This window comes from Takifugu flavidus, chromosome 6 (genome assembly GCF_003711565.1).
Source record: "Takifugu flavidus isolate HTHZ2018 chromosome 6, ASM371156v2, whole genome shotgun sequence".
In the NCBI taxonomy this organism is placed as follows: Eukaryota; Metazoa; Chordata; class Actinopteri; order Tetraodontiformes; family Tetraodontidae; genus Takifugu; species Takifugu flavidus.
Window position 1 is genome coordinate 6,261,872 of NC_079525.1, and position 26,121 is coordinate 6,287,992.

Genomic DNA, 26,121 nt, shown 5'->3' on the forward strand with positions numbered 1-26,121 from the left:
TGGTACAGGAACTCAGAGCTTCTCTATCAAGACAGGTCTCCATGGTACCAGGAGATGGTCACCAGTGACAAAACAGTCAGATACTCCTGCGCCATCAAAGGCTACGAGGCTCTCAGAGCTCCTGCAGTCACAGTGGGTCAGTTATGTTTCGCTGGCGTTTCAACTACCAAAGTAATCCTGCAGTTTATTTAATCTGAACTTAATCCAGCAACCAGTTCTCTCTCCACCCAGAGTTGGTCTCCTCTACCTGCTTTACGGTGTCCTACAATGATGGGAGAATGTGTTTGTACAACCACACTTCAGTGAAAGGACCCTGCTTCATCACGTACCCCACAGGTTCACTTTCTTCATCACTCACAATCAATCCTCTCACAACACTGATCCTTTCATCATTTTACTCTTCATTTGTTTGTGTTTTGTTACTTTTACGTAGTTCCCATTTACAGTACCCTCACTTCCATTATCACAGGTTTTCTTCAGTTTATATGTGATATCTGTATTTTTCTACTTTTAACCATGATTCTAATTTTACCATCTTCACTAAGAAATATATGTTGAAAAGACTCCAAGGAAGGATCATGTCAAACTGAGCTGTAACACCAGCTGTCCTCCCACAACCACTCAATGGTACAAGAACGGAAAAATGCATATAGACCCATTACAACCAATACCCAACACTTCTCAAGAGAACTTCCTGTGTGCTGTCAGTGGTGTCAAGGAGCTGCAGTCTGATGAAGTCTGTGAGTATCACCAAACCTGTGGCCTGAACATAGAAACAAGATAAAGTTTTGATGTGGTTTTATCATAAATCCTTACTGTTAAAAATATGTAAATATGAATTTGAGATGCAACAGTCAGAAAAAAACATAATTAAAGAATCCACTCAAAAATGTCAAGGTTTAAAGTGAATTTCCTTTGAGTTTCATCAAAACTGACACCGTATTTGCTTTCATCTGTCAGGTGCTGCTGACAAATCCTGCCTGACTGTGAATTATATAAAAAAGAGAATCTGTGCTTTGAAGGTTCCTCAGTAAACATCTCAAGTAAATATTCCAGTTCAAAATACACAAAATCCAAGGCTAAACACTGGTATATAATAATCTGGAATGGTGAGAAGGAGGAGAGAAAGAATGTATTGAAAACTGATCATTTTACATATCATGAGGACCAAGAGAAGCAGATTAACACAATGTCAATTAAATCTGAAGAAAAGTGACTCAGCAGAATACAGATTCAGGCTCCAAGATGACAACACACGTCAGAAACCCGGAACTGTTCTGATTGTTACAGGTAAATCTGGATATTAAAATATAAAACAAGCTTAAATCATCAAGAGAGCTTTGTATCTGAGCCACATCGAAATACAAGATTTTCTCATTTTGCCTTCCAGTAAATAGTTCGAATCAAAACTGAAGTTAAATAAAAGTTATCTTTCATAGGAAATGTGCTAACTTTCATGTAAATTAGTGCTGACATTTTAGCATGAATGTGTGGAAAACAGCAGAGGCAAAAATTGTTGATCATTTCTACAGTTTTGTGAATCACTTTACATGATAAAGTCCTTTCCTGTCTGAAACGTGTGAAAAATCTGTTTTCTGCATTTGAATCAGACATAAAAGTCAAGATCAGTCCATCTACAGAGGTGACAGAAGGTGATGGAGTCAAACTGACCTGCAGCACCAGCTGTCCTCTGACCAACAACAAGAACTACATCTGGTACCTGAATGATCAACTTCTACAGCTGCCAGAGCACCAAAACAAACACCTGGTTCTGGATGCGGTCACAACTCAGCATGCAGGAAACTACTCCTGTGCTGTGAACACTCAGAGAGATGTTAGATCTCCTGAAAAGACACTCAGAGTTCAGAGTTCCTCATTAAAATGGACCCTGACAGCAGCTGCAGGAGTTCGTGTTGCTCTACTGGTCTTCACCTCACTTGTCATCATCTGGATTATGTGGGTGAAAATGGTCACTGTTAAATCAAGAACTGTTTCATTTGTATTATATTGTATATTAACTCAGCACTTTTTGGTTGAAAATCAGAAAAAGCAAGTTTTCCAATCAACATTCAGGACCTGGGATGTCAGACAACATTGAGATGGTAAATATAATACAGTGTTCGATAAATATTTCAAGTTATCACTGAAGACCCCTCCCTCACGTGTTTCTAATTGTATCACAAGTGACTTCAGACTGAAAACACTGAATTGCATCTGGATTTGAGAATAAATCTTGGTGGTTTCTCCTCAGCAAAACCCTGAGAGCCACTATTAAAACGTGGCAACAGCAAAAACAGAGCAAGATGATCATCAATACAGCAGACTTCACTTCACCCGACAACACACCGATGATCTCTATGCCGCTCTTTCTCCACTGTCTTCTAACTCTGTGACGTGTGCAGTTTGGACCCAAAAGCAGCACTCTGGAAAGCTGGACCGTAGTAATGACTTTTATTAACACACGGGCAAACAGGAACTCAGGCAGACAAGGAAACACTGGAAATAGTCCGTTCTTCAGGCTCTGGGCCCGCACAAAGTCTATGGGTTGCAGGGTCGGGGAGTGGGACGAGCACAGCGAAGTCGGGGCGGGCCGAGAAGTCTAAACCAGGTGAGCAGACAGGAACCAGAGACGCTGAGTCAGAAGTCGTAGTCAGGGGCAGAAAGCAGGTAGGTTGTACGGGGAACAGGCAAGGCAGGCAGAACGAAGACAGGCAGGGTCAGTAACGGGTAATCCAGCAGGGAAACAACGCTGGAAAGTCTCGCATGAAAGCAGAAGAACAATCTGGCACTGAGTGAGTGTGAGGCTGGAGAATATATACACTGGTAGGTGAGCTGATTGATGAGTGAGGGCAGGTGTGTGATCAGTGACTGAGAGCAGGTGTGGTGATCAGTGACTGAGAGCAGGTGTGGTGATCAGAGGGTGTGGTGTGTGAGCAGGGCAGTGGAAAAGTACTGGGACAGGAGGGAACTGGGGAACAGGGGCTGTGACAAACTCTCACCACTGCTGACACTGGAAACAACATTAAAAGACATCTAAATATGCAATAGTTTTGTCTTCATATAATGGTTGTAGTCCTGTGTTGGGTGTTAATGCAGCTCTTAAAGCTCGTATGTATGTGATGGTTTCAGGCCGGGTCACCACAGCTAAAATGAAATCAGATATTTCTGTCCTTCATCTTCTAGCTCACTGCAGCAACTTTGTAATAAAATGTAAAGGACAAGATCATGGAAAATCTATAAAAATGCATGACACGTATGTTTTACTAGAGGTCCTTTTTAAACCACAAATAATAGCAGGAGGAAGTGGAGATTTTAAGGTACATGCCGACTTTACAAAGTTCTCTTCCTGTTTTAACAGATGTGTGTTGAGTTCATAAATAGAGCGTCGGTGACATAGATCATACTTGTATGTTCTTAGTTTGTTGCCGTTAAAGGTACTTCATTGAATCTTTCCTGCTCAGCTGAACATTCTACAATCCCAAAATGGTTCAAGCTGAATGGAACCAAATGGACAGAAGTGTTGGTAAATGGAAGTAGCCTAAAACACCAGATATCTAAAGATACCCACCCGACTTTATCAGTCACAGGTTTAACAAAGGACGACAAAACCTCTTACTGCTGCAATGAGAAACCAGAAAACTGCGATAAAGACCACATTCAGCTCACTGTTACAGGTAAACTTGATGACTGACTAACTTTAAAGAGAAAGGGACGAGTTTGTGCTAATTCTCTGTATCTTTCTCTTCATCTCAGCCCTGCAGGTGAAGGTGTTTCCCACCACAGACGGACAGACGGTAACACTGATGTGCAGCACCGCCTGTACGCTGACTGACAGACCTGCTGCCTACATCTGGTACAGGAACTCAGAGCTTCTCTATCAAGACAGGTCTCCATGGTACCAGGAGATGGTCACCAGTGACATGATACTCCTGTGCCATCAAAGGCTACGAGGCTCTCAGAGCTCCTGCAGTCACAGTGGGTCAGTTATGTTTCGCTGGCGTTTCAACCACCAAAGTAATCCTGCAGTTTATTTAATCTGAACTTAATCCAGCAACCAGTTCTCTCTCCACCCAGAGTTGGTCTCCTCTACCTGCTTTACGGTGTCCTACAATGATGGGAGAATGTGTTTGTACAACCACACTTCAGTGAAAGGACCCTGCTTCATCACGTACCCCACAGGTTCACTTTCTTCATCACTCACAATCAATCCTCTCACAACACTGATCCTTTCATCATTTTACTCTTCATTTGTTTGTGTTTTGTTACTTTTACGTAGTTCCCATTTACAGTACCCTCGCTTCCATTATCACAGGTTTTCTTCAGTTTATATGTGATATCTGTATTTTTCTACTTTTAACCATGATTCTAATTTTACCATCTTCACTCAGAAATATATGTTGAAAAGACTCCAAGAAGGATCATGTCAAACTGAGCTGTAACACCAGCTGTCCTCCCACAACCACTCAATGGTACAAGAACGGAAAAATGCATATAGACCCATTACAACCGATACCCAACACTTCTCAAGAGAACTTCCTGTGTGCTTTCAGTGGTGTCAAGGAGCTGCAGTCTGATGAAGTCTGTGAGTATCACCAAACCTGTGGCCTGAACATAGAAACAAGATAAAGTTTTGATGTGGTTTTATCATAAATCCTTACTGTTAAAAATATGTAAATATGAATTTGAGATGCAACAGTCAGAAAAAAACATAATTAAAGAATCCACTCAAAAATGTCAAGGTTTAAAGTGAATTTCCTTTGAGTTTCATCAAAACTGACACCGTATTTGCTTTCATCTGTCAGGTGCTGCTGACAAATCCTGCCTGACTGTGAATTATATAAAAAAGAGAATCTGTGCTTTGGAAGGTTCCTCAGTAAACATCTCAAGTAAATATTCCAGTTCAAAATACACAAAATCCAAGGCTAAACACTGGTCTAGAATGATCTGGAATGGTGAGAAGGAGGAGAGAATGAATGTATTGAAAACTGATCATTTTACATATCATGAGGACCAAGAGAAGCAGATTAACACACTGTCAATTAAATCTGTGAAGCAAAGTGACTCAGCAGAATACAGATTCAGGCACCAAGATGACAAAACAAGTCAGAAACCTGGAACTGTTCTGATTGTTACAGGTAAATCTGGATCATAAAATATAAAACAAGCTTAAATCGAGAGAGCTTTGTATCTGAGCCACATCAAAATACAAGATTTTCTCATTTTGCCATCCAATAAGTAAATAGTTCGAATCAAAATTGAAGTTAAATAAAAGTTATCTTTCATAGGAAATGTGCTAACTTTCATGTAAATTAGTGCTGAAATTTTAGCATGAATGTGTGGAAAACAGCAGAGGCAAAAAATGTTGATCATTTCTACAGTTTTGTGAATCACTTTACATGATAAAGTGCTTTCCTGTCTGAAACATGTGTGAAAATATCTGTTTTCTGCATTTGAATCAGACATAAAAGTCAAGATCAGTCCATCTACAGAGGTGACAGAAGGTGATGGAGTCAAACTGACCTGCAGCACCAGCTGTCCTCTGACCAACAACAAGAACTACATCTGGTACCTGAATGATCAACTTCTACAGCTGCCAGAGCACCAAAACAAACACTGGTTCTGGATGTAGTCACAACTCAGCATGCAGGAAACTACTCCTGTGCTGTGAACACTCAGAGATGCTAGAATAGCAGTTGCCGACCTTACAAAGTTCTCTTCCTGTTTTAACAGATGTGTGTTGAGTTCATAAGAAGAGCGTCAGTAACATACAGTAGATAATACTTGTATGTTTTTACTTTGTTGCCGTTAAAGGCAGTTTCATATTAATCTTAAAACACATTTTAAGTTGAAAACAGCAATGTTTTCAACAAAACTTGTATTTGCCGTTGTTGGTTTCATCCTCAACTCAGGTAGGAATAATTTTTTTGTGCGTTTGTTAAAAAGAATCTATGTTTGATACTTTGTGAGTTGGAGTTTAGTTAACATCAAAAACATAAGCTTGTAAAACCTCCTGTGGTATTTGATGACAAAACTAACAGTACATGAAGTTAATGGTGAGCCTCCAGGTTTTCACTTGTGCTTCTCTCTGCTGAAGGGGTTCTGGGGAAAGGCAGCCGCATCTGTGCCTTAAAAGGTACTTCATTGAATCTATCCTGCTCAGCTGAACATTCTACAATCCCAAAATGGTTCAAGCTGAATGGAACCAAGTGGACAGAAGTGTTAAATGGAAATGGAAATAGTCTAAAACACCAGATATCTAAAGATACCCACCCGACTTTATCAGTCACGGGTTTAACAAAGGACGACAAAACCTCTTACTGCTGCAATGAGAAACCAGAAAACTGCCATGAAGACCACATTCAGCTAACTGTTACAGGTAAACCTGATGACTGACTAACTTTAAAGAGAAAGGGACAAGTTTGTGCTAATTCTCTGTATCTTTCTCTTCATCTCAGCCCTGCAGGTGAAGGTGTTTCCCACCACAGACGGACAGACGGTAACACTGATGTGCAGCACCACCTGTACTCTGACTGACAGACCTGCTGCCTACATCTGGTACAGGAACTCAGAGCTTCTCTATCAAGACAGGTCTCCATGGTACCAGGAGATGGTCACAAGTGACAAAACAGTCAGATACTCCTGCGCCATCAAAGGCTACGAGGCTCTCAGAGCTCCTGCAGTCACAGTGGGTCAGTTATGTTTCGCTGGCATTTCTACCACCAAAGTAATCCTGCAGTTTATTTAATCTTAATTTAATCCAGCAACCAGTTCTCTCTCCACCCAGAGTGGGTCTCATCTACCTGCTTTACGGTGTCCTACAATGATGGGAGAAGGTGTTTGTACAACCACACTTCAGTGAAAGGACCCTGCTCCATCACGTACCCCACAGGTTCACTTTCTCCATCACTCACAATCAATCCTCTCACAACACTGATCCTTTCATCATTTTACTCTTCAATTGTTTGTGTTTTGTTACTGTAACGTAGTTCCCATTTACAGTCCCCTCACTTCCATTATCACAGGTTTTCTTCAGTTTATATGTGTTATCTGTATTTTTCTACTTTTAACCATGATTCTATGTTTACCATCTTCTCTCAGAAATATATGTTGAAAAGACTCCAAGGAAGGATTATGTCAAACTGAGCTGTAAAACCAGCTGGCCAAACACAAACATTCAATGGTACAAGAACAGAGAAATGCTTAAAGACCCATTACAACCAATACCAACATGTCTCAAGACAACTTCCTGTGTGCTGTCAGTGGTGTCAAGGAGCTGCAGTCTGATGAAGTCTGTGAGTATCACCAAACCTGTGGCCTGAACATAGAAACAAGATAAAGTTTTGATGTGGTTTTATCATAAATCCTTACTGTTAAAAATATGTAAATATGAATTTGAGATGCAACAGTAAGAAAAAAATCATAATTAAAGAATCCACTCAAAAATGTCAAGGTTTAAAGTGAATTTCCTTTGAGTTTCATCAAAACTGACACTGTCTTTGCTTTCATCTGTCAGGTGCTGCTGACAAATCCTGCCTGACTGTGAATTATATAAAAAAGAGAATCTGTGCTTTGGAAGGTTCCTCAGTAAACATCTCAAGTAAATATTCCAGTTCAAGCTACACAAAATCCAAGGCTAAACACTGGTCTAGAATAATCTGGAATGGTGAGAAGGAGGAGAGAATGAATGTATTGAAAACTGATCATTTTACATATCATGAGGACCAAGAGAAGCAGATTAACACAATGTCAATTAAATCTGTGAAGCAAAATGACTCAGCAGAATACAGATTCAGGCACCAAGATGACAACACAAGTCAGAAACCCGGAACTGTTCTGATTGTTACAGGTAATCTGGATCTGGATAAAAAATAAAACAAGCTTAATCATCAAGAGAGCTTTGTATCTGAGCCACATCGAAATACAAGATTTTCTCATTTTGCCTTCCAGTAAATAGTTCGAATCAAAACTGAAGTTAAATAAAAGTTATCTTTCATAGGAAATGTGCTAACTTTCATGTAAATTAGTGCTGAAATTTTAGCATGAATGTGTGGAAAACAGCAGAGGCAAAAATTGTTGATCATTTCTACAGTTTTGTGAATCACTTTACATGATAAAGTCTTTTCCTGTCTGAAACGTGTGAAAATATCTGTTTTCTGCATTTGAATCAGACATAAAAGTCAAGATCAGTCCATCTACAGAGGTGACAGAAGGTGATGGAGTCAAACTGACCTGCAGCACCAGCTGTCCTCTGACCAACAACAAGAACTACATCTGGTACCTGAATGATCAACTTCTACAGCTGCCAGAGCACCAAAACAAACACCTGGTTCTGGATGCGGTCACAACTCAGCATGCAGGAAACTACTCCTGTGCTGTGAACACTCAGAGAGATGTTAGATCTCCTGAAAAGACACTCAGAGTTCAGAGTTCCTCATTAAAATGGACCCTGACAGCAGCTGCAGGAGTTCGTGTTGCTCTACTGGTCTTCACCTCACTTGTCATCATCTGGATTATGTGGGTGAAAATGGTCACTGTTAAATCAAGAACTGTTTCATTTGTATTATATTGTATATTAACTCAGCACTTTTTGGTTGAAAATCAGAAAAAGCAAGTTTTCCAATCAACATTCAGGACCTGGGATGTCAGACAACATTGAGATGGTAAATATAATACAGTGTTCGATAAATATTTCAAGTTATCACTGAAGACCCCTCCCTCACGTGTTTCTAATTGTATCACAAGTGACTTCAGACTGAAAACACTGAATTGCATCTGGATTTGAGAATAAATCTTGGTGGTTTCTCCTCAGCAAAACCCTGAGAGCCACTATTAAAACGTGGCAACAGCAAAAACAGAGCAAGATGATCATCAATACAGCAGACTTCACTTCACCCGACAACACACCGATGATCTCTATGCCGCTCTTTCTCCACTGTCTTCTAACTCTGTGACGGGTGCAGTTTGGACCCAAATGCAGCACTCTGGAAAGCTGGACCGTAGTAATGACTTTTATTAACACACGGGCAAACAGGAACTCAGGCAGACAAGGAAACACTGGAAATAGTCCGTTCTTCAGGCTCTGGGCCCGCACAAAGTCTATGGGTTGCAGGGTCGGGGAGTGGGACGAGCAGCAGCGAAGTCGGGGCCGGGCCGAGAAGTCTAAACCAGGTGAGCAGACAGGAACCAGAGATGCTGAGGCAGAAGTCGTAGTCAGGGGCAGAAAGCAGGTAGGTTGTACGGGGAACAGGCAAGGCAGGCAGAACAAAGACAGGCAGGGTCAGTAACGGGTAATCCAGCAGGGAAACAACGCTGGAAAGTCTCGCATGAAAGCAGAAGAACAATCTGGCACTGAGTGAGTGTGAGGCTGGAGAATATATACACTGGTAGGTGAGCTGATTGATGAGTGAGGGCAGGTGTGTGATCAGTGACTGAGAGCAGGTGTGGTGATCAGTGACTGAGAGCAGGTGTGGTGATCAGAGGGTGTGGTGTGAGCAGGGCAGTGGAAAAGTACTGGGACAGGAGGGAACTGGGGAACAGGGGCTGTGACAAACTCTCACCACTGCTGACACTGGAAACAACATTAAAAGACATCTAAATATGCAATAGTTTTGTCTTCATTATAATGGTTGTAGTCCTGTGTTGGGTGTTAATGCAGCTCTTAAAGCTCGTATGTATGTGATGGTTTCAGGCCGGGTCACCACAGCTAAAATGAAATCAGATATTTCTGTCCTTGACCTTCTAGCTCACTGCAGCAACTTTGTAATAAAATGTAAAGGACAAGATCATGGAAAATCTATAAAAATGCATGACACGTATGTTTTACTAGAGGTCCTTTTTAAACCACAAATAATAGCAGGAAGTGGAGATTTTAAGGTACATGCCGACTTTACAAAGTTCTCTTCCTGTTTTAACAGATGTGTGTTGAGTTCATAAATAGAGCGTCGGTGACATAGATCATACTTGTATGTTCTTAGTTTGTTGCCGTTAAAGGTACTTCATTGAATCTTTCCTGCTCAGCTGAACATTCTACAATCCCAAAATGGTTCAAGCTGAATGGAACCAATTGGACAGAAGTGTTGGTAAATGGAAGTAGCCTAAAACACCAGATATCTAAAGATACCCACCCGACTTTATCAGTCACGGGTTTAACAAAGGACGACAAAACCTCTTACTGCTGCAATGAGAAACCAGAAAACTGCGATAAAGACCACATTCAGCTCACTGTTACAGGTGAGAAGGAGGAGAGAATGAATGTATTGAAAACTGATCATTTTACATATCATGAGGACCAAGAGAAGCAGATTAACACACTGTCAATTAAATCTGTGAAGCAAAGTGACTCAGCAGAATACAGATTCAGGCACCAAGATGGCAACACAAGTCAGAAACCCGGAACTGTTCTGATTGTTACAGGTAAATCTGGATATTAAAAATAAAACAAGCTTAAATCGAGAGAGCTTTGTATCTGAGCCACATCAAAATACAAGATTTTCTCATTTTGCCTTCCTGTAAATAGTTCAAATCAAAATTGAAGTTAAATAAAAGTTATCTTTCATAGGAAATGTGCTAACTTTCATGTAAATTAGTGCTGAAATTTTAGCATGAATGTGTGGAAAACAGCAGAGGCAAAAATTGTTGATCATTTCTACAGTTTTGTGAATCACTTTACATGATAAAGTGCTTTCCTGTCTGAAACATGTGTGAAAATATCTGTTTTCTGCATTTGAATCAGACATAAAAGTCAAGATCAGTCCATCTACAGAGGTGACAGAAGGTGATGGAGTCAAACTGACCTGCAGCACCAGCTGTCCTCTGACCAACAACAAGAACTACATCTGGTACCTGAATGATCAACTTCTACAGCTGCCAGAGCACCAAAACAAACACCTGGTTCTGGATGTGGTCACAACTCAGCATGCAGGAAACTACTCCTGTGCTGTGAACACTCAGAGAGATGTTAGATCTCCTGAAAAGACACTCAGAGTTCAGAGTTCCTCATTAAAATGGACCCTGGTGGCAGCTGCAGGAGTTGGTGCTGCTCTCCTGGTCTTCACCTCACTTGTCATCTGTTGCATCAGGTGAAGAACAGAACCTGATGTAAACTGAGTTAATCACATAACACACATCAAATGTGACTGGTATCACAAGTGGGGTTTTTTTTAACATTCATTTCAGAGGAAAGGGAAAGTTGAGCCAGAATACTGTCCTCAAGTTGGAGGAGGTAAGTGGCCCGATGCTCCTTAACTATAACCATCTTCCTAAAACAAACATAACACCAACATTCGGTGTCTTGCCTCATTGTCAGGTAAATCACGGTCCTGTGCATGAGGAAATCACAGATCAACCCACGGAGGAGAATGGCATTTACTACAGCAGCATACGTTTCCCCCAGACTGATGTGGATCCTCTTGACAGCATGGTCCAACCTCATCAGCACCAACAGGAACAGCACATCCCTTATGCTGTTGTCTGTCTGAGGAACCGCTGCACATGAACAAGCATCTTATAGTGTAATTTCTGATTCCTCCAAGTATTTATACCATTAATCATCTTAGTCTTTAGTCTGAGACCATAACGTTGGTGGGACCACGACTGATCATCGTCCCCAGTTTGTGGATTCCTGCTGATTAAGACAGAACTAAAACTACAACTTATTCACTGATAGAAGATGGGATAAAATTAATCAGATGTGCTTCATATACACTTACATTAAATTGATCATTTAGTTAGGACCTGAACAGGCTTTATCCTGCATTTTAGACAGTTTTTCAGTTATATAGATGCAATAATAATAATAATAATAATATAATAATAATAATAATAATAATAATAATAATAATAATACAGTATAGGCTCTGTGAGGTGAACTTACCTGAATGGATCATCACCCGTGATGCTCTGCAGTTTTGACCTGCTGTGTAGTAGCAGCCTACTATTAAACTCGTCAACATGTGAAGTAACACAAAGAAAATATTAATTGTATTATGTGCATGTAACATGGACGAATTGCATTGATCGTTTTGTACCATTTTGTAAATCCTACCCTTCGAATGGTGACGCCAACACTTTGTTAAAAAGCAGTTTATTCTCAATAATACTCTGTCGCGACATTACCACAGACACACAAACCTGCCGTTATTGACATTTACAGCCACCCTATGTAACCACACATTTGTGTAAATATCCCAACTTATTTTATCAATATATCTCTATCTATCTATAACAAAAATAAATAATAAACAAACAATGTAAAAAACGAAACGGCTGTGTCAATGACGAGGCACTTGTTACCAATAGGCTAATGCCATTTCCGTTTATTTCTTTTTTGTAACACTGTACATGTAATAGTTGTTATTAAATGTTGGAAACTGACAGAACAAAGTTTGGATGTATAAAGAAAATAAGTGCTGTACCTTTTGTTTAATAAATGCGCAGTAAATAATTACTTGGAGTCTTCCATCAGATGACCGGCAGTTTTGCAGTATTATGAAGGCATTCACATATCTACATCTGGGATACACTCCAGAAGACATTAATGAAGAGAAACACGTAACATTTTAAATGTTAGTCCACAGGTATAGAGGTAAAACAAATACTGTACGTGATTTACAGTGCATAAACAAAAAAACAATTAATCATCTGCTTCCAAAATCAAGTCTGAGTAACAGGAAAAAAAAAAGTTGCGCGGATGGGTGTTGTCTTTAAATAACTTAAACCTTAAAAAACATGTCCATGTAAGGCAGTAATCATTCACCAGCATCTAAGGGTGAAGTCATGTCGTCCCATTAACAGAAGAAGTGGAAATGGAGAGGAGGGCTTCAGGGTATTACAACATCTCAAAGTTACATCAATATACTTTGCAGACAAGTACATGACGTTGGTCTGACTGCTATTTTCAAGCTGCTAGATTTACCACTTCCTCCTGTTTCTCAAATACACTGTAAAAAAGTTGAGAAAACGTAAAACTTCAAGGCAACATGATGCAAGAGATTTTTGAGTTTTCTCAACTTTTGCCTACTGTTGTTGACTTAACTAAGGTTTTCAAGTTCTGACAAGAGTTCTGCTAACTTGGATCTTCTTGTTCACCTAATTAGGATAATCCTGGAAGGCTAACAAAGAAATTCTGGTTTCAATGCCATGTGTTTCTGCCTTCACCAAATGCAGATATTCTTGTTGAATAAACATACAATTCTTACTCCAGTGAGTTGAAAATTTACCTGTATAAATAAAGGAAAATTTATGTTGCCGTCATTATATTTGAAAAATGCTCAATAAATAGATATTGAATAAAACAAAGCACAACTGAATGTTATCTGAAATCTTATTTATTTTGTTGAACAGTGCCTCAAGTACATTTCAGAATGTCATGGGTAGTTGTGTCAATTTCTGTAAAAAAGTATTGCCGGTTTCTTCAGAGACATTAAAATTGAAGTCCAGAATTAAGTATGTGAAAAAAAAGTGTCCAGCAACATATAGTCATTCATGCACACACCCTGATTGTCTTGTAAAAGCTGAACTTAACCACTTGCACATTAAATAGAATAGTGCCACAAATGATCGGCTGTGTACCCAGACACTTAAGTTTTACATGGGCATAACTATGATGAACTAGTTAAAAGTTCTTAAAAATTTTTACCATCAATGAACAGGGAACAAACACCAGTGCTGCGCTTCATGTAAAGTGGACAACACTTCAACAAATCTTTTAAAATTGACAAAATCTCATGACAAAATCTCACCATATATTTAATTAATGACACAGTAGCTTTCACCCACCTACTTTTTTGATGAGTTTTGTACAAAAGCATTTTCTGCTACGGAACACCCACCAACGATGCCCAGCTGCTTCTCAGCAGAAAAAAGGGAGTGAGAGTTATAGACAACTTCAAGCCTCACCATAAAATTATCTGGACTGCACTGAGGAGGTGTATATTTCCATTCTGGATGAACTCATCCTTTAAAACATCTCATGGGAATTAGGAATTAGTTTTACTTGCATTACTTTGTCTGTACTTACCAAGCACTTCAGGAAAACCTTTGTTGCATCTTCTCGGAGGAAAATGGGCAGGCGGATGTCTAAAGAGTATTCAGTGCAAAACAAGCATTTCAATTAGTATATACTATATCTAATTATTATATACATAATGTACTTAAACACAATGCAAAATCAGGACTCTTTTATAGTAATGAAGATAAAGGACAGGTCAGACCCAGCAACATGTAAAACCTAAAAAAAATACAACACTGCAACCATGTTAACAATTTTACTTCACTTTTACAAATTAAAATTCTGTTAAATCAAATACCAACATAAACACAAATAAGAACATAAAGCAATGACTGCTGACATTCATTTTTACTGACACACATCCACTAATGTGTTTTTGCTGAAGCTAACATCTTTTTCTGTTTCTCTTATGAGAGAAGTATATTCATACTCTTCTAAAAATGTCAGGCAAAGGAGCACTTCACTCACCTGTTCATCAAGTTTATCCAGGAGGTCTTCCATCTTCTCACCAAGAGCTCCCTTCTTAGACCGCTACAGTTGCAGCAGGCCAGGCACTAATTTGTCAAGGGGATGCATTAAAAGTCCCCAGGAGGTCGTTGCTCGTGATCCGATGAAATTCTTCAGATATCTAAACAAGACAATCAACAAGATATTGCCATTTATTCAGCACAGAAAATTCCTGGGTAGTTGTCTTGTGCAGTCTGCACCATGTTCAATGCCTGACCATGTTATCAACAGCAAAACCTACTTCAAAAAGCTCTTGTGAGTACGTCTTTTGCACAGGAATGGAAATACCCTCCACAAAAAACAGTATCAATATGCAAATGCATATTATCATGTTCCAGTGTTGCACCGAAATCTGTGACCAATCAGATTCTGTGACCTGCCTTAGTATTCTTTCCCTAACCATCTCAGTCTACAGAAGCCCTATTTCCACCAGGAAAAAAAAAAAAATCCATGCCAAGTCAAAATTATGAGATAAACTCCAAATTTGGTCGTTTTTCTCCAGGTGAAACTACTTTAAATTTGTCTCATAATGTCTTTTTATTTCACAATTTCGATTTAGCATGGGGATTCTTTTTTTCTTGTACAGGCAGAAATGGGCTTCCATAGGAGTGAAATGTTTAGGGTAAGAATATTAGGAAAGGTCAAAGAATCTAATGAGTCACAGATTTCGATGTAACACTGGCAAGAGAGTATGGCATTTGTAAACATGGACCTTGAGGACTGACAATTCAATAAAAATGTGACCATTTTAACACCCATTACAGTTGCAGTAAGTGATGCACTCCTTGGGAGGACAGAACATAACAAAAACACTGGCATTGCACATTTCTGGAGTGGGTGTAGTGGGCGCAGTGTGTTGGAGGGGCCTTGAGTGGAGTGGTAGTGCAAGGTATAATAAAGTTTGCCAATACATTACCCCAGCAAATACTGTACTTCTTCAATTATAGTCAATCTAGTATAATAACTTGTGCCTAGGACAGTGTTAGGTTCAAACAACCTGAAACACGAGAAACACAAATGAGGCAAAGACAACAGTTTGAAATTTACTTGCAAGGAGAACGGAGAGATGTGCTCAGTTACAGATCTCCAACACGTTCTGACGCACACCTCCCGCCATCCTTCTTTTATTGAAATGAGAAGGTCCCTAGCTACAGAAGTCCTTCACTGATTTGATTAGCTTATCTCGCAAACAGCACATTCTTCTATATCAGACAGATTAAGAGAACATCTCCTGGGTTCGGCCCTGCAGCTCTGTCTCCAGTCAATGCCACTTCTCCAACAGCCGTCGCATTTCTGTCGCCCTTGACCAGAGAAATTCGAGGTGACATACCAAGCATCACGAACCTTAAGCATTAGCAAATAATAAGAAGCATTAAGTAATGAGAGACACTATGGCAAGAATAAGGAATATAACAAGGCAAAAGCAAATAAGAGATAACTTTAACATAATGGATCTAACATTTCCCTCCTGTTTATCACATATTTGCTTCAAATTCTCACAGTCATTTAACAATCTCTTCCAATAGATTTTCGGTTGCAAAGTCCTGTTTATGAACACAAATACATTTACACTCAGGGGAAAATTAGCTCAATTCCCTCATAGTCTTCAGAGTCTGTAGTCAAATCCGGTTCTTGTCTGCTGATTAAGGGATACAACTCGGCCATTCGGTTTTCCATGGGAGCGATAGCTGTGGTGATAAGGCGGTTAATAAGAGAACGCAGGCAGGGAATACAACAACATCCACACATGGTAAGGATTGCAGCAAAAACAGCTACAGAAATTAGAATAGATGTCTTATACTTCCCAAACACATTCATCCATTCGTCCCACATCGCGGTCTTTGCTCCTGAGTGCTCTTTCATCTTGCTGTTCAGGGTGCGAAGGCCTTCTATGGCCAGTGTGAGACTCCCATCTGACGCAGTGTTGTTAGGAATGAAGGCGCAACATTGATCTCCGAACACAGCACACACACCACCTTTCTCAGCTAACAACATATCCACTGCGATCCTGTTCTGGAATGCCATAAGGGAAGTAGCCGACAGTTGGCTGTGAACAGCCTCAAAACCGCTCTGAGTCCAATTTCCTAAACGTTGAACATTGTAATGGATGTAGTTGATTCTGTCTACATTCTTATTTATTGTACACCACCAACAGATCGAAGATTCAAAACCAGCAGCTACTTGATCCACTAATTTATAGCCATCTGGAACACTGCGTGGAACACCGATAGCATCAATACATGTAGGAACATTATACGTAGGAACATTTTCAGATTGCCATGCAGATCTTTTATTACGACATCTGTTCAGGCATAAATCTATGCGTGTGAGTGACTAATTGATCAGCCGACGTAGGGAACACAGAAATTAGCATAAGAAGTGTTACTAAGCACATAGTCCTGTAGCTCTCATAGGCAATGTATCAAACAGTCTCTCATCCCCACACCACCAGAAATAAAATAAATAACAGAGACACAACTTCAGAACCTTATAATGCATGCATGAGCCGCAGGGTGCAACAAATGAACTTTCCAACAGACAAAAAAAATACATCATTTTACAGTAAGAACAGTTTTTCGTTTTGCATTGAAAATTGTATCAAAACTACTTTCAGAACGAACAAGCTATTAAAGAGGTGTTAAAGAAGTGAAGCTGAAATAATGGAGCTGGTGAGCTTCAGGTGAATGAAAAGCTTACAGGTCAAATACAGCACAAGAGCTGACCTGCTGTTGCCACATTGGTCCTTTAGGTTGTTATTTGCACTTTGCTTGCCATGCTATTTTGGTAACGTTCAATCTTAGACCTGGGGGTTTCCAGAGGTATCATACAAATAAAAACACGCATATTAAGAAAAAACACACTCCCAAACATTTAATTGCATTCTGTAGCCACTTGGGAATCATTTGAACTTATTCGGTTTCAACTGAGTTGGAGACTTTGTATAGCTATTGTGATTATCAGGAATACTATGATTACAGTTAGCACCGAGGCTAGCATACTACAGCTTTAGCCAATCTTCTGTATTTCTCTCCTTTTTTTTTTTTTTTTCTTCTTTCTTTCCCGTATTATCTTTTGTTTATTTTACCCACTGCTGTCCTTGTGATGTTTATGAAATCGGCACACTATTTATGGACCATAACCTGTTGAAGTAGCCTCCCTAAATGAGTCGGCGGCTCTTAAAACTTCACTGACTTTCGGGTCTACCCAGACTCTATTCGTCTAAGTCCACCCTATTATCAGACTTTGCATCACCTTCCCGGTTGGAGTTTTCAACAGAAATGACCTTCTTGCAATGACTGAGGTGTACCCAGGTTGATCTTTCAGCTATTTTAGCAGCAGTAGGTGTAGCAGTAGTCCTGGCTCCACCGGTTGGAATTTCTGTCGGGAGACAGAGGTCTCATGACCTTGCTTTTGTTTTTCTAACATTTTTCTCATGTAATCAGCTAGATTAGACTCATCATTTGTCTCCCAGTAGTTTTTGAACTGAGGAAGCCTGTACGGTCTTCCAAATAAGATCTCATAAGGAGTTAGGCCTGCGGTGCTTGTAATGTTTATGTAGAGCTTAGCCAAATCGACACATTGTGTCCACGGTCTCCCCGTCTCTTCCATGCATTTTTTCAGTCGATTTTTAATAGTGCCATTAGCTCTTTCAACTAAGCCTGCGCTCTGAGGATGATAGGCGCAATGGTGTTTTAAATCAATATGAAACATAACACTGATCTTTTTAACAACTTGATTTACAAAATGAGTACCATTATCACAGTAAATTTTTTCTTCACTTTTATTTAATTCTATGAAGTCCATATGTATAGTTTGGAATGGATATTGGCAGGAAATTTCCCTCTCCTTGGTGTCAGATTTCCCTGTGAATTGTGTTTCGCACACGTCAGACATGTTCTACAAAATATTTTTTGAATAAGAATTGAATCCATAGGTTGTATAATGCTGTATCTGTCCTACCGTCCCTCCTGTTGAGACATGTGTTACACCATGGCTCAATATAGCAGCCCATTTATACAGATTTTTTGGTAGGATAGGTTTTCCTGCTGGTCATACATAGATTATTCTTTTAAGGTTGCTCATTTTTCTTTGATGAGCCATCTACAAACAAAAATGCTCCAGCTTTTAAAAGTTGATCTAAATCACTTCTACTTTTTGCAGTTTGTTCAGCTAATTCTTGGCAGTCATGTGGTTCTCCATCATCTGTTTTGTGCCTTTCCTATGTCTTTCCTATGGCTATGTCTCTCAACTTACTTTGTTCCACCTATGTGTCTCTCAACTTACTTTGTTTTCTTATGAGGCAAAATAATAAAACACAGGACTAGCGGAGTTCTCCTATCAACTCTTTCAATGGCTTAGTCCTCCATTCACACACAAACACAATTTCCTATTTTTTTAACTTAATTATGGCTAAGTTATAACCTACTTAATTAATGGCTAAGTATAAACAACACTATCGAAGCACTCGTTTCCACAGCCATAGACGTTGCGATTACAGCTTTCACACAGTGTGGAAGAGCACATGCTACAGGGTCAAGTTTAGACGAGAAATATGCTATTGGTTTCATTTTAGTCCCACATTGTTGAGCTAAGACCGAGGTCATAAAATGTCCTTTACAATCAACCATCTGAAAAAAAGGTTTGCTGTAATCTGGCAAGGCTAAAGCTGTGCTCGACACTAAAGCTTGCTTAATGTCACGGAAGGCCTTTGCTGCGTTTTCAGTCCATTTTAGTGAAAAGTCATTTTTAAATCTTCTTCATACATCAATTTTTGCAACGGTGCTGTAATTTCAGCATAATTTGGCACCCAGTTGCGGCAATAATTAGTTAGTCCTAAAAAGGACATCATTTGCTTTTTAGTTTGTGGTTTTGGAGCTTGCAAAATAGCTGTTTTACGGCCTTCTATGATAGTTCTTCCTCCTGCACTCAGGTTTTGACCCAAGTACTTTACTTCAGTTTTGCACAGCTGTAGTTTACTTTTGCTTACTTTATGGCCTTCTTCTGCTAAATGTTTAAGAAGTGCTATGGTGTCTATTTTACATGCTTCTAAGGTTTCAGATGCTAATAAAACATCATCTACATAAATCAATACTTGACTCCCACTGGGAGGGTGGAATTTAGCCATACTTGCTGTCATCATCTGAGAATAAATAGTTGGGCTTTCACAATAACCTTGGGGTAATCTGGTGTAAGTGTAACGTTTGCCTTCATATGTGAATGCAAACCAAAACTGACTGTCTTTATCAACAGGTACAGAGAAAAAGGCTCTGCTGATATCAACTACAGTAAAAACTTTAGCTTTCGGATCTAAAGAATTCAGGAGCGTATATGGATCTGGAACGCAGGGAGCTCTCTGTATTACTGCATCATTTACGGCTTGTAAGTCCTGAACCATGCGCCATCCTGCAGATGGAGTTTGTTTCTTTACTGGAAAAATGGGACTATTACATGGTGAATCATCACATTTAACGAGAACTCCTGCTGTGATTAGATCATGTATTACAGGTTTGATGCCCTCACGAGCATCCGTTTTTAATGGATATTGCCTCACACGAGGCCTGTACTCGCTTTTAGGTCTAATTTGTACTGGTAATACTCCTTTAATTAATCCTACATCAGAGGGTCCTGCTGACCACAATTTAGTGGGTATTTCTTCAAGCCAATCTTCTTCTTCCTGTGTCAAAAGGACATCAGCCATGATTTCATCTTGTAGAAAATATCATCGTCGTTCATAGCGGATCATGTCACCCTTGTTGTCATCATGCAGTCCGCTGTTTGCTCTGAAAACTTTAGTCATTCTAGCTTGATACTCTTCGAAAAGCTCATCCTCTCTTTGTTTAACACGGTTAATTTCCACATAATTTGCTCTCTTAGCGAAACAATTTCGAGTTCTTAATACAAGAGCATTGACTCTGTTTGTCAATTCACCATCATCATGTTTTAGCACCTCATTATTTTGTTTTGGATTCCAGTCTCCTCTTACATGAGTCCAGTTAGAACCCAGAGCTGTCATCCAGATCTGTTGAACCTCTGCACCATTAAGGTGATAGGCTCTTCTCACATTTTCCATACCCTCTATAAAGAGTTCTATGTCTTCCTTATGGGAAGGCACTCCTTCTATGGCTTTTTTAACATCCTCCATTGTCCAAGTTCTATAGACTAGCATTACAGGTTGGTTCGTTTCAGCATTTGGATTAGCTACTTCAATCATGGGGTACATATCTTCCATTGGAGGAATGCTCGTTTCACTTAGATTATTCAATTTTGGGACTGCTGGAGTCAGTGCTTGTCCTAATGTCTTTGACCACGCATACCCATGGGGGTGCGCTGAGCGTGTAATTCTAAGTGTATCAGTGGGTGGAGGGTCTAATGTCTGTGGTGTATATGTTGGTGGCAATGCACACGATTCACGAAGGTCAGGATACAAGCCTCCCACCCCTGCTGCTCTCTGTTCTACATCCGCTTCCCCTTTCTCTGCTGACTTATCTGTTGCCTGCTCTGTCTGTCTGTGCGCGCGTCTGCTCACTGCGCCTGTCTCATCATCCTCTTTCCTGTGAAACATTAACTGTTTGTTCTCAACCTCGTCCTTTCCCTCCTTTGCCTCCATTTTCGCCTTACTTTGTCCCTTCTCTCTCCTTAACGCCAACTGCAGCCAAAACTCAGTATCCTCATAACCGCATTTTTTCATCTTTTTCGGATTATTTTTAGTTCGCTCTTTTATTTCATCTTGTAGGGCTGTTATTTGTTGTGAATTTAGCTGTCCTTTGAACCCATAATCAGTTATCCACTTGTCTAAATACGCGAGTTTCTTTGGATTTTGTCCGTCGATGAATTTCCAATCCTTACACCGCAATTCATCTCTGGGCCTTTGTTTACTTTTACTTGTCCCCATTTTTTGGAGGATTTCGATTTTTACTTTTAGCTCTACTTTTCAATCTGCTTTTTATTACGATTTTTTTTTTAATTTTACGAGTTAACCTTATCCTAATTTACCGGTAATTTTTTGGTTTTTTTTGTTTTTTATTAAGAATTTGGTCCAGTCTTGCACATAGGGTGACCTAAAACTGGGATGTTGATCGCAGTGGGGTGATAATTAATCAAACCGTTGTGGTACTTCTCACTTCAACTCTTTCGAGTGGAGAGTCTTGCCTCTGCATCCACAAGGGCCTTATCACTTACAGTCCCACTGCTTTGGTATGACTGAAAATACCTAGTGGTATTTAACAATCCTTTCACACTCACAATCACTCTTTTGGATGATTTGTCGTGACTTAATTTCTTTTTCACGTGGCCAGGACTCCCTCGCCCTGCCTTGGTACTGCCCTTAGTACTCTTATTTACCTGCCATTGACTAGTATTCACAGGGTTTGTTTCTCATTGCGTCTTACAGAGGACTTTCGGGTTCCTCTCTCCCAAAACACTGCCTTAGTGTCTATCGCAATTTTTACATTAAGTCCCCGACAATCATCATCACACACACTTTTGAATTCAAGACATGCTCACCACTGTTGTCTTTCCTCCTGGAATTCCGTCAACCGTCAGGATCCAAGCAGTGAGTTGAAGCCCAGTCCCGGAAAGGGAATCTTAGGTCGCTTTGAGGCGGCCTGCCGTGGCCACGGTCTTTCCTGAGGTTCAGCCTCACCCACTGGACCCTTCAAGTGTGTTGGAATCCGGCTCGAAGGACCAAAATGTTAGGTTGAAACAACCTGAAACACGAGAAAAACAAATGAGGCAAAGACAACAGTTTAGAATTTTACTTGCAAGGAGAACAGAGAGATGTGCTCAGTTACAGATCTCCAACACGTTCTGACGCACACCTCCCGCCATCCTTCTTTTATTGGAATTAGGAGGTTCCTAGTTACAGAAGTCAAATGGGAGGGGGAAAACACAAGATAGCAGGTCTCAAACAGAGCAAGAGACTGTAAATCATAATGGTGAGATTATACGTAGGCCTTCACTGATTTGATTAGCTTAGCTCACAAACAGCACATTCTTCTATATCAGACAGATTAAGAGAACATCTCCTGGGTCATGCCCTGACCCTAACCCAGCTCCTGGGTCATTGTCAGGCCCTGCAGCTCTATCTCCAGTCAATGCCACTTCTCCAACAGCCACCGCATTTCTGTCGCCCTTGGCCAGAGAAGTTCGAGGTGACATACCAAGCATCATGAACATTAAGCATTAGCAAATAATAAGAAACATTAAGTAATGAGAGACAATATAACAAGAATAAGGAATATAACAAGGTGAAAGCAAATAAGAGATAACTTTAATATAATGGATCTAACATGAGTTCATAAGAAGAGCGTCGGTGACATACAGTAGATCATACTTGTATGTTTTTACCTTGTTGCCGTTAAAGGTAGTTTCATATTAATCTTAAAACACATTTTAAGTTGAAAACAGCAATGTTTTCAACAAAACTGGGATTTGCCGTGGTTGGTATCATCCTCAACTCAAGTAGGAATAATTTTTTTGTGCGTTTGTTAAAAAGAATCTATGTTTGATACTTTGTGAGTTGGAGTTTAGTTAACATCAAAAGCATCATAAGCTTGTGGGGGAAAGGCAGCCACACCTGTGCCTTAAAAGGTACTTCATTGAATCTGTCCTGCTCAGCTGAACATTCTACAATCCCAAAATGGTTCAACCTGGATGGAACCACGTGGACAGAAGTGTTGGTAAATGGAAGTAGACTAAAACACCAGATATCTAAAGATACCCACCCGACTTTATCAGTCACGGGTTTAACAAAGGACGACAAAACCTCTTACTGCTGCAATGAGAAACCAGAAAACTGCCATGAAGACCACATTCAGCTCACTGTTACAGGTAAACTTGATGACTGACTAACTTTAAAGAGAAAGGGACGAGTTTGTGCTAATTGTCTGTATCTTTCTCTTCATCTCAGCCCTGCAGGTGAAGGTGTTTCCCACCACAGACGGACCGACGGTAACACTGATGTGCAGCACCGCCTGTACGCTGACTGACAGACCCGCTGCCTACATCTGGTACAGGAAGTCAGAGCTTCTCTATCATGACTGGTCTCCATGGTACCAGGAGATGGTCACCAGTGACAAAACAGTCAGCTACTCCTGCGCCATCAAAGGCTACGAGGCTCTCAGAGCTCCTGCAGTCACAGTGGGTCAGTTATGTTTCGCTGGCGTTTCAACCACCAAAGTAATCCTGCAGTTTATTTAATCTGAACATAATCCAGCAACCAGTTCTCTCTCCACCCAGAGTTGGTCTCCTCTACCTGCTTTACGGTGTCCTACAATGATGGGAGAATGTGTTTGTACAACCACACTTCAGTGGAAGGACCCTGCTCCATCACGTACCCCACAGGTTCACTTTCTCCATCACTCACAATCAATCCTCTCACAACACTGATCCTTTCATCATTTTACTCTTCATTTGTTTGCGTTTCGTTACTTTTACGTAGTTCCCATTTACAGTACCCTCGCTTCCATTATCACAGGTTTTCTTCAGTTTATATGTGATATCTGTATTTTTCTAGTTTAAACCATGATTCTATGTTTACCATCTTCTCTCAGAAATATATGTTGAAAAGACTCCAAGGAAGGATCATGTCAAACTGAGCTGTAACACCAGCTGTCCTCCCCCAACTACTCAATGGTACAAGAACGGAGAAATGCATAAAGACCCATTACAACCAATACCCAACACTTCTCAAGACAACTTCCTGTGTGCTGTCAGTGGTGTCAAGGAGCTGCAGTCTGATGAAGTCTGTGAGTATCACCAAACCCGTGGCCTGAACATAGAAACAAGATAAAGTTTTGATGTGGTTTTATCATAAATCCTTACTGTTAAAAATATGTAAATATGAATTTGAGATGCAACAGTCAGAAAAAAATCATAATATAAGAATCCACTCAAAAATGTCAAGGTTTAAAGTGAATTTCCTTTGAGTTTCATCAAAACTGACACCGTCTTTGCTTTCATCTGTCAGGTGCTGCTGACAAATCCTGCCTGACTGTGAATTATATAAAAAAGAGAATCTGTGCTTTGGAAAGTTCCTCAGTAAACATCTCAAGTAAATATTCCAGTTCAAAATACACAAAATCCAAGGCTAAACACTGGTCTAGAATAATCTGGAATGGTGAGAAGGAGGAGAGAATGAATGTATTGAAAACTGATCATTTTACATATCATGAGGACCAAGAGAAGCAGATTAACACACTGTCAATTAAATCTGTGAAGCAAAGTGACTCAGCAGAATACAGATTCAGGCACCAAGATGACAACACAAGTCAGAAACCCGGAACTGTTCTGATTGTTACAGGTAAAATATAAAACAAGCTTAAATCGAGAGAGCTTTGTATCTGAGCCACATCAAAATACAAGATTTTCTCATTTTGCCATCCAATAAGTAAATAGTTCGAATCAAAATTGAAGTTAAATAAAAGTTATCTTTTATAGGAAATGTGCTAACTTTCATGCAAATTAGTGCTGAAATTTTAGCATGAATGTGTGGAAAACAGCAGAGGCAAAAAATGTTGATCATTTCTACAGTTTTGTGAATCACTTTACATGATAAAGTGCTTTCCTGTCTGAAACGTGTGAAAATATCTGTTTTCTGCATTTGAATCAGACATAAAAGTCAAGATCAGTCCATCTACTGAGGTGACAGAAGGTGATGGAGTCAAACTGACCTGCAGCACCAGCTGTCCTCTGACCAACAACAAGAACTACATCTGGTACCTGAATGATCAACTTCTACAGCTGCCAGAGCACCAAAACAAACACCTGGTTCTGGATGCGGTCACAACTCAGCATGCAGGAAACTACTCCTGTGCTGTGAACACTCAGAGAGATGTTAGATCTCCTGAAAAGACACTCAGAGTTCAGAGTTCCTCATTAAAATGGACCCTGGTGGCAGCTGCAGGAGTTGGTGCTGCTCTCCTGGTCTTCACCTCACTTGTCATCTGTTGCATCAGGTGAAGAACAGAACCTGATGTAAACTGAGTTAATCACATAACACACATCAAATGTGACTGGTATCACAAGTGGGGTTTTTTTTAACATTCATTTCAGAGGAAAGGGAAGTTGAGCCAGAATACTGTCCTCAAGTTGGAGGAGGTAAGTGGCCCGATGCTCCTTAACTATAACCATCTTCCTAAAACAAACATAACACCAACATTCGGTGTCTTGCCTCATTGTCAGGTAAATCACGGTCCTGTGCATGAGGAAATCACAGATCAACCCACTTAGGAGAATGGCATTTACTACAGCAGCATACGTTTCCCCCAGACTGATGTGGATCCTCTTGACAGCATGGTCCAACCTCATCAGCACCAACAGGAACAGCACAACCCTTATGCTGTTGTCTGTCTGAGGAACCGCTGCACATGAACAAGCATCTTATAGCGTAATTTCTGATTCCTCCAAGTATTTATACCATTAATCATCTTAGTCTTTAGTCTGAGACCATAACGTTGGTGGGACCACGACTGATCATCGTCCCCAGTTTGTGGATTCCTGCTGATTAAGACAGAAATAAAACTGCAACTTATTCACTGATAGAAGATGGGATAAAATTAAGCAGATGTGCTTCATATACACTTACATTAAATTGATCATTTAGTTAA

General features: G+C 40.0%; 2 protein-coding genes across 2 annotated transcripts in view; both read left to right on the forward strand.

The window, feature by feature from the left end:
- LOC130526890 (uncharacterized) overlaps positions 1-26,121 on the forward strand; it is a 35,864-nt gene that overhangs the window by 9,189 nt on the left and 554 nt on the right. The window lies entirely within an intron of this gene.
- Positions 5,703-7,164, forward strand: LOC130526895 (uncharacterized). Its single transcript, XM_057034900.1, has 4 exons — positions 5,703-5,909; positions 6,095-6,376; positions 6,456-6,689; positions 6,785-7,164. Exons 1-4 carry the CDS (start codon positions 5,858-5,860, stop codon positions 6,979-6,981), a joined length of 765 nt encoding a protein of 254 aa, XP_056890880.1. The 5' UTR covers positions 5,703-5,857; the 3' UTR covers positions 6,982-7,164.